Source organism: Palaemon carinicauda, chromosome 26, assembly GCF_036898095.1.
Source record: "Palaemon carinicauda isolate YSFRI2023 chromosome 26, ASM3689809v2, whole genome shotgun sequence".
NCBI lineage: Eukaryota > Metazoa > Arthropoda > Malacostraca > Decapoda > Palaemonidae > Palaemon > Palaemon carinicauda.
The window spans coordinates 59707074-59717073 of NC_090750.1; the positions used below are offsets into that span (position 1 = coordinate 59707074).

Genomic DNA, 10000 nt, shown 5'->3' on the forward strand with positions numbered 1-10000 from the left:
GGATGCAAACGTGAATTTCTACCAAGATATTTGAACCAGTTTATGTGGATGGAACGAAATACGGATAACATATTAATCGAGTTCTGTCTTCAATTTGCTTCTCAATTTCCTTTTGATTCCTAAGATGTTGGAAATAACTTACTTTTAACTTTTTTTATGACTCGTAAGATATTGATATTAATAGAGAGCTTTTAACTTATTAGTTTTTCTTCCATCAATAAAGTGATCATTTATATTTCCAACATGTTTTTTCCTCATTTACCTTTTCTATTTTTCCTTCATAGTCCAGAACATTTCATGTCAAGATTAGCGAACCCAACCATCACCGGGTTCGTTATTCTTGACATGAGGTTAATTGGGTTCGCTATTCTTTACATGATGTTAATTAGGTTCGCTATTCTTTACATGTGGAAAATTGGGTTCGTTATTCTTTACATGTAGAAAATAGGGTTCCTTAATCTTGACATGGAAATGTTGGGTTCGCTAATCTTGACAAGATCCGTGTTCCTCATTCTGCAGATGATACTTACTGCCACATATCCTCTCCTCTTTGGTGTCAAGTTCCATTGTTGTATTAACCAATGGCTTCAAGTTTCTTACACACACACACACACACACGCGCGCGCGCGCGCGCGCGCGCACAGATTAACCGGACAGCATCTCTGGCTGAGGGGTCTCAATCCGATAGTACGTGCACCACCAAAAAAATAAAACCTGTCATCACACGCCAGACGTACCAACACCGCCGGTTTTACTTCGCAAGCCCTAAATTTTGACGTGTTAGGTTGCCAACTACCATTATATCCTCTTACGGGAGAAGACAGGAGCAATATACGTGGATCTGTGATCCCAACATTATTTTGTGACCCTCAACATCGCCAACGACAACCTACTCCCACAAATTCACGTTCTAAAATTCTTAGAAATTACGGAATTCTTTCATAAGACCAAACTGTCAATAAACAAGCAATTGGAAGTAGTTATGAGATATGTGTCTGAAAGAGGTAATATAAAATCAAGGTAACGTTCTACAATTCTATTTCAGTCATAAATAGAATAAATATATGCTCATTTCGTAATCACTGATACAGGATTTTTTACTGAGGGGCTCCGTAGGACCTGGATGGGGCCTCACGAGAGTCACCACCGCGGGCACGGCGGGCGTCTTCCTCAGCAGCGAAGGCAATCTGGTCCAAGACGAACTGGGGAATTGGGTGGGGGAATTCGGGAGCTACTGGAAGGAGGTCGGACTGGGGCTGGAAGCCGTTCTCGTCGGCAACGTATTTCACGACAACATCGGTACCGTCTGGAGCAGTGTAGCTGCAAGGACAAAGGTCGGGGAGTTATTAAATGTTATAAGGCCTTCTGGTATATATAATCTTTTTAACTCTCTTATATTTAATCTATCCCAATTGTAAAAAGGTAAAATTTATGTGTAAACTCACGAGTATTGTCCAGCGCTGACGATGGCGTCCTCATCTCCGTCGGGAGATCCAGACTCGGAGAACCTGATGCCATTTTCGGATTCGAAGTCGAAGTTGTATTTGCCATCGTCTTCGTGGACTCTGTCGTCCCTCAAGATGGCCACTTCTTCGGATGAGCCGGCGCTAGAGCGACCAGCAGGGGCGTCGTAGCTGTACTGAGGGGCAGCAAGGGCCACGGTGGCAAGGGCGGCGAGGATCACCTGAAAAAAAAGTGCAAAAGTTAGATAAAAATAGTGATAAACTGAATGGCTAGTCAAAGCTGTATTCTTAGAAGGAATTTCTATAGTAACGTTTCATTTCCTATTTCTAACACTATTAGTCCAAATAGTTTTCTTTTTCTCTAATATCCTTTGGCAACACCTTTATCAATTCCTTGTTCTTGAGTTCTCTTTCCTTCGTATAACGATAGAAGTAATATTTAAAGTAACTATCAAAGTGATTGGTTAACTCAATCTAACACATTAGAAAGGGGCCGCTCAGTTGAGAGCATGCTTTCGCCACGCAAAGCAGTCTTGTACTTCGATGTATTTTCTTCAAATCTAATGTATTTATCCTTGGGTCATACCAAACATATCCACAAAATTTCATTGAAATTGGCTCATTGGTTTTTGCGTAATGTTGTTTACAAAGAAATAAACTAACGAAATATTTGCCATTTAATCAACATTGCGATTATTTTCGAAGTATTTCCGCGTACTTTTACTTTGATATACTTCATCCAAAATGTTACAGATTCATCCTTGGGTCATACCCAACATGACTACCAAATTTGGTCAAAATCGGAACAGTAGTTTTTGTATAAAGTTGCTCAAAAATCAATTAAATAAATAAACTAACAAACATACAGGCGTGAATACATACCATTCGCAAAATCTTAGATTTAGTGAAGGAAGTTCATAATAACCTATTTTTAAAGGAATATGATTAACTATCTTTACAATAAAACCATTTACCAATCTAGAAGTCCAAAGAGGAACTTCTAAACTTCTAAAAAGACAACTTACGAACTGCATGTTGTAGGAGAACTGTCGAACAGAGGACTGGTGGCTTACACCCCCAAGTCTTCCGTTATATAGGGCAACGTAGGAAGAATGAGAGAAGGCGAGAGTAGGCAATTTTACTCCTCACCTTCTCCCACTCTATCCCCCCCCCACCCCACCCCTCCTCCCCACATTCCTCTGGGTACCCACCCACAAATGACCTTCACAATGACCTCACATGGAACGTTCGTCTTGAACTTCATCCATATTCAATCAGTTCGAGAAGAGAAAAAAAAGATAAATGGCTAGTGAAAGTAAGTGGGTATGTTCCTTTTACTGTAACGGTTTCGAAAAATAGATCTGCGTATACCAAACCGTTAGATTGCGTGGCAAACATGTTTGCGCTTTTATTTACACCCTTGTATACACATACGCGTACACACACAAACACACACACACACACGCTCACACACATATATGTATGTATATACATATATATATATATATATATATATATATATATATATATATATATATATATATATATGTATACTGTATATAATGTATGAACATACATATATATATATATATATATATATATATATATATATATATATATATATATATATATATATACTGTGTATAATGTATGAACATACATATATATATATATATATATATATATATATATATATATATATATATACAGTACAGTATATATACATATTCATACATATGTGTATGTATTATAAAAATGAAAGGAGAAATGGCTGTAATACTTATTTCATGCTCATCACGTGTCAGCTTTCGTGATTTCTACACACACACACACACACGAACATATATATATATACATATATATATAATATATATATATATATATATATATATATATATATATATATATATATATATATATGTGTGTGTGTGTGTGTGTGTGCGTGTAGGTGAGAAAAAAATCCAAATGTACATTGCTTAAGAATACTCTACAATTGACTTTAAACGACAAAATGAATTTATATAAGTGAACATTCATTCATTTACCATCAAATCTAATTATATTATTATGTTTAGCTTCTATTTTTTTTTTCTTTTTTTTTTTTTTTTTTTTTTTTTTTTTTTTTTGCTGTATGAAAAGGACATTTCAAACAGCTTCCGGTACAGCCAACATTTATAGGCGATGGAGTTTACCTTGGCATTAGGTTTGAGGAAAATATTAACCTTCTTGTCTTGAAAGGTTTTGTATTTACAACACCCTCCTAGAGAATTATTATTATTATTATTATTATTATTATTATTATTATTATTATGAGTCCTAGGTCCCCAGTATGAAAAACACCCAATCATAGAATTGGAATATAAAGTAAAAAATAAATTATTATTATTATTATTATTATTATTATTATGAGTCCTAGGTCCCCAGTATGAAAAACACCCAATCATAGAATTGGAATATAAAGTAAAAAATAAATTATTATTATTATTATTATTATTATTATTATGAGTCCTAGGTCCCCAGTATGAAAAACACCCAATCATAGAATTGGAATATAAAGTAAAAAATAAATTATTATTATTATTATTATTATTATTATTATTATTATTATTATTATTATTATTATTATTATGAGTCCTAGGTCCCCAGTATGAAAAACACCCAATCATAGAATTGGAATATAAAGTAAAAAATAAATTATTATTATTATTATTATTATTATTATTATTATTATTATTATTATTATTATTATTATTATTATGAGTCCTAGGTCCCCAGTATGAAAAACACCCAATCATAGAATTGGAATATAAAGTAAAAAATAAATTATTATTATTATTATTATTATTATTATTATTATCATTATTATTATTATTATTATTATTATTATTATTATGAGTCCTAGGTCCCCAGTATGAAAAACACCCAATCATAGAATTGGAATATAAAGTAAAAAATAAATTATTATTATTATTATTATTATTATTATTATTATTATTATTATTATTATTATTATTATTATTATTATTATTATTATGAGTCCTAGGTCCCCAGTATGGAAAACGCCCTATCATAGATATGGAATATAAAGTAAAGAATGAATTATTATTATTATTATTATTATTATTATTATTATTATTATTATTATTATTATTATTATTATTATTATTATTACAAGCTAAACTACAGCTCTTGCTTAGAAGCATAATTCTACTGGTCTTAGTTCACCAGCATGAGAAGCAACATATTGTGGAAATAAAAATGAAGAAGAGAATGAACTGTAGAAGAGAATTAACTATATGATAACGATAACAATATGAAGTTGACTATAAACAGAAAGCAGGACAATAGTTTTGATTTAGAAAACAAAGATCTTACGTGAAAATAAGAAAAGAAATAGTTGTGTGTATATATATATATATATATATATATATATATATATATATATATATATATATATATAGATAGATAGATAGATAGATAGATAGATAGATAGATATATATGTAGATACATACATACATACATAGATAAATAGACAGATAAATAGATAGATACATACATACATACATTAATAGACACATACATACATACATACATACATACATACATACATTAACCACCAACCATCACTGGTCCTATTAAGCATGCTTAACACATCATTTGAGAACAACCCCCCCCCCCCCCCCCCAAAAAAAAATAAGCAAATTGAAGGAAAAGTCTGTTTAAATATTCCGTCAAGCGAGTGAAATCTAATACAGGTCAGTGAAAGGTCATGGCGCAGAGTCTATGGCACTATCCATGAGTATAGAATACTAGTGTACTCCAGCCGTCTAAAATGACTGCTAGATATTTAGATAGAGAGAGAGAGAGAGAGAGAGAGAGAGAGAGAGAGAGAGAGAGAGAGAGAGAGAGAGAGAAAGAGTAGTTAAACGTCTCGCAATGCCGTTCAGCGTGACCGAAAAAATAATATATATATATATATATATATATATATATATATATATATATATATATATATATGTGTGTGTGTGTATATATATATATATATATATTTATATATATGTATATATGCATATATATATATATATATATATATAGAGAGAGAGAGAGAGAGAGAGAGAGAGAGAGAGAGAGAGAGAGAGAGAGAGAGAGAGAGAGAGATATCTAGACACGTAGCTCTTTATTATATAAGGGAGACTGATTCGATAAAAAAAAGGTTTCTTCTACATCAGTTACAGTATATATCCATTTCAATGAGAGGGTGTAATGTAGGTGTGCCTCGTGTTGTCAGATCTATAATGAGAAAGGCAAATACACCAGGAGTGTGTGGCAACCTATTCGGTAGACGAGATTGCATATGCAAAGAAAGGAACCTGACCTAGTGAAGGATCTACCATGAAACCGCCTGGAAAGTCCCCGAAAGAATCCTGCAACTCCCTTGTTGTAATACTTCGATAGGGTACCTGGTGTGCTAATCAACTTTCTACTTTCGATTTTCTATTGTCTTTTATATTTACTTGATTCCAATCATGAAAAGGTGGAATTAAAAGGATGCTCACTTGTAGTTTTTACTTATTTCCTTTCCTCCTTAGGCTATTTTCCCTGTTGGAGCCCTTGGGATTATAGCATCCTGCTTTTCCAACTGGGGTTGTAGCTTATCAAGTAATAATAATAATAATAATAATAATAATAATAATAATACGTCAGAGGATCCATACCATAGGATATAAAGATTCAATTTTTAAAACATTTTTATCTCATTCAACCAACTAATGAATCAAGAACAATAAGTTATACTTTACGCAATGGTCCTATGGGGAATAGCATATATATAAAAAAAAATATATATATATATATATATATATATATATATATATATATATATATATATATATATATATAAACATATATGTATACAATATATATACAGTATATATATATATATATATATATATATATATATATATATATATATATATATATATATATATATATATATATATATATCATACATTCGGAATTTCTCTGTGGCTGCTCAGTAGATCAAGCTTGTGTATTATAGAATGCAAAGTACAATTGAACACAATAATTCTTAGCGCACCTTGCTCTGAGGGACTACACCCTACCGTACCCTAACCGCGCGGACTCTATCATACCCTAACCGCGCGGCGAGTTCCATCTCACCCCACAGAAGCTATTTGACTAATCGCTGCGCAGCAACGGTGCGCCTGGGAGCATTTCTTAAAAGCGAGTTGTACCAGAAATTCTTGCATCCAACCGTACATTCATCTCTCGCTCAAAATACTTGCATTCGGGGTAATAATTCATATGGATATTAAGGTTTTTTTTTTTTCAATCAGGGCGTGTGAAATGATGTCTTGGCTACGGAATTTCCGCTTTCCTAATCTTCGATGCGTGTGAAAGTTTAACCTCGTTTAGAATGCATTGTCTCACAGTCACTGGTAATGTGATGTAAATTCACTTTTATAGGTAGATAGATAGTTAGATAGATAGATAGATAGATAAATAGATATGTATGTTTATACATGTATATGATGTATAAGTATAGGTATGTGCATACATATATATATATATATATATATATATATATATATATATATATATATATATATATATATATATATATATATAGATGTATGCATTTTATAGTGTGCATATATATCTACATATATATATATATATATATATATATATATATATATATATATATATATATATATATATATATGTGTGTGTGTGTGTGTGTGTGTGTGCGTGTGTGCGTGTGTGTGTGTCATTATGTGTGTGTTTAAGTGTGTGTGTGAATCTGTACGTCATTTATTCAGTTTCTCTGAAATATTATCAGTGTGTCTGCAATAATCGTTAATCTCTTCCTGATATCTACCCTTGGACCGTGTCTTTCTCCTCCTTGATAATAAAATTGCGATTCCTCTATGCACATAGTTATACAGGGAGATAGAAAAATATTGATAATCGTCGTTTGAAAAAGAAACGAAGAAGAGAAGAATAAAGAAATAAGCCAAGCGTAAGAAGATTAGTAGAATATTAGATGCGTAAAAAAAGCGTGAAGTAGGAGACGATGAATGGCGAAGCGTTGCTTTCAAAGCTCAAGATAGAGACGACTGGAGAGATCTAACTGAGGCCCATTGCGTCAATAGGCGTAGGAGGAGATGATGATGATGATGATGATGATGAAAAAAAGACGTCTATATGAGCGTGGTTTCTCAACCCTGACATCCCAGTGACAGGTGAAACGTCATCATTCCCTTGCCCTTTTGCTTAAGCGAAGTAACCTTTCTGGAAAAGGAAGTATTAAACACAGTAACCTTTTTGGGAGGGAAGTACGACGCAGGTGCGCGTTGGCGGTCTAATGGTGACTGACAACGACCTGTGACTTTCCATTTCTCCGAAGACCGAGGTATCGTGAAGCGAGCTGTCTTCAGGATTCCTTGAAGTGAGACTTCACTTAACGACCTGCCACTTTCGATTTCTTCTAAGAACGAGGAGGTGTCGTAGAGCGAACTGTCTTCAGGGTTCCTTGAAGGGAGACTTCACTTAACGACCTGTGACTTTCGATTTCTCCTAAGAACGAGGTGTCGTAAAGCGAACTGTCTTCAGGGTTCCTTGAAGGGAGACTTCACTTAACGACCTGTGACTTTCGATTTCTTCGAAGAACGAGGAGGTGTTGTAAAGTAAACTGTCTTCGGGGTTCTTTGAAGTGAGACTTTACTTAACGACCTGTGACTTTCGATTTCTTCGAAGAACGAGGAGGTGTTGCAAAGTGAACTGTCTTTGGGGTTCCTTGAAGTGAGACTTCACTTAACGACCTGCCACTTTCGATTGCTTCTAAGAACGAGGAGGTGTCGTAAAGCGAACTGTCTTCTGGGTTCCTTGAAGTGAGACTTCACTTAACGACCTGTCACTTTTGATTTCTTCTAAGAACGAGGAGGTGTCGTAAATCGAACTGTCTTCAGGGTTCCTTATTGATTCTACTTAGTATACAGCATATGTATTGTTTCTCACTAAACGTCCTTGCTAAGCTGTGTTGACATTTCAACAAAGAATGTATTTTCAAGATGTTCCTACAATTATTAAGTCTACGAAACCTCCCTGATAAGTTTTCTTGACATTTCAACAAAGAGATTGAATTTTTCGAGATGTTCCAACAATCAATAAATCTACTTAGTATAAAGCAGAGGTATTGTTTCTCACTAAACGTCCCTACAGACTTTTGTTGACATTTCAACAAAGCTATTGATTTTTTTCGAGATATTCCAGCGATTAATAAATCTACTTAAAGCAGTAAGAAGAATATCATTAATCAGATGATAAAGAATAACAGCTAAGAGATAAATATATATCTTACTTCCTCAGTCACGGGTTTAAAATACAACTTACAATATATCATGTATCATATTTATCACTAACATGACTTTCATCAAGATTCGTGACATCATACCTTCATGAATTGCAAAATGAAGTTAATAAGTTGGTGATTAAAGATTCGCCTTTTTTGATATTTTATCTAACTCAACCAATTAATGAATACTCAAGAAGCATGGGGGTACACCAAACATAATGGTTATGTTCATATGAATATTTATAGATAGATAGATAGATAAATAGATAGATAGACAGATAGATAGACAGATATATAGACAGATATACGTAGTGTAGTAACTTTTGTAGTGTATGAATATTTCTATGAAATTCTTCATATTCAATATGATGTCATCATTTTTTTTATAGAGAACCAAACGGAATTATTTACAAATGTCTTTGCCATTTTATTTCTGCTTTAAATATTTTTTATTCTCATTCATTACGTCTTAAATAGGAAAATTAAATAAGCTTTTTTATATAGATATTCTATTTTACAAATAGTTCGAATAAATACATGAGCAGTTTGTGATCACAGTTTGGAGTTGTTTGGGGTCTTCAAAAGAGATTACTGAGGGGCTCCGTAGGACCTGGATGGGGCCTCACGAGAGTCACCGCGGGCACGGCGGGCGTCTTCCTCAGCAGCGAAGGCGATCTGGTCCAAGACGAACTGGGGAATTGGGTGGGGGAATTCGGGAGCTACTGGAAGAAGGTCGGACTGGGGCTGGAAGCCGTTCTCGTCGGCAACGTATTTCACGACGACTTCGGTACCATCAGGAGCAGTGTAGCTGTGAGGACAAAGGTCGGGGAGTTATTAAATGTTATAAAGCCTTATGAAACAGATAATACTTTTTAATTTTTCTTTTCTCTTTACTTTATTGCAATGATGATAAGGTAAAATTTATGAAGAAACTCACGAGTATTGTCCAGCACTGACGATGGCGTCCTCATCTCCGTCAGGAGATCCAGACTCGGAGAACCTGATGCCATTTTCGGATTCGAAGTCGAAGTTGTATTTGCCATCGTCTTCGTGGACTCTGTCGTCCCTCAAGATGGCCACTTCCTCGGAGGAGTCGGCGCTAGAGCGGCTAGTAGGGGCGTCGTAGCTGTACTGAGGGGCAGCAAGGGCCACGGTGGC

At 34.1% G+C, this 10000-nt stretch overlaps 2 protein-coding genes across 2 annotated transcripts in view; both read right to left on the minus strand.

Annotated features, from left to right (window-relative positions):
- Window positions 1-1021: 1021 nt before the first annotated feature.
- Window positions 1022-2558, minus strand: LOC137619527 (cuticle protein AMP1A-like). The gene is made up of 3 exons (XM_068349612.1): window positions 2489-2558; window positions 1446-1684; window positions 1022-1320 (listed from the first exon to the last, which is right to left on the minus strand). The coding sequence occupies exons 1-3, from the start codon at window positions 2495-2497 to the stop codon at window positions 1098-1100; spliced, it is 471 nt and encodes a 156-aa protein (XP_068205713.1). The 5' UTR covers window positions 2498-2558; the 3' UTR covers window positions 1022-1097.
- The window catches only part of LOC137619528 (cuticle protein AMP1A-like), a 10568-nt gene continuing 1589 nt past the window's right edge, over window positions 1022-10000 (minus strand). The window contains exons 2-4 of the mRNA XM_068349613.1: window positions 9780-10000; window positions 9453-9650; window positions 1022-1119 (exon numbers count right to left, since the gene is read on the minus strand). The exon at window positions 9780-10000 is cut by the window's right edge and continues 18 nt beyond it. Coding sequence (XP_068205714.1) covers window positions 1098-1119; window positions 9453-9650; window positions 9780-10000 — 441 coding nt within the window. The 3' untranslated portion in view covers window positions 1022-1097. The remainder of the gene's footprint in view (window positions 1120-9452; window positions 9651-9779) is intronic.

Excerpts from the sequence above, each read along its gene's own strand:
- LOC137619527 (XM_068349612.1), bottom strand. Across the intron at positions 1,321-1,445 it reads GTCAGCGCTGGACAATACTC|CTACACTGCTCCAGACGGTA; the intron begins GTGAGTTTACAC and ends TTGTCCTTGCAG.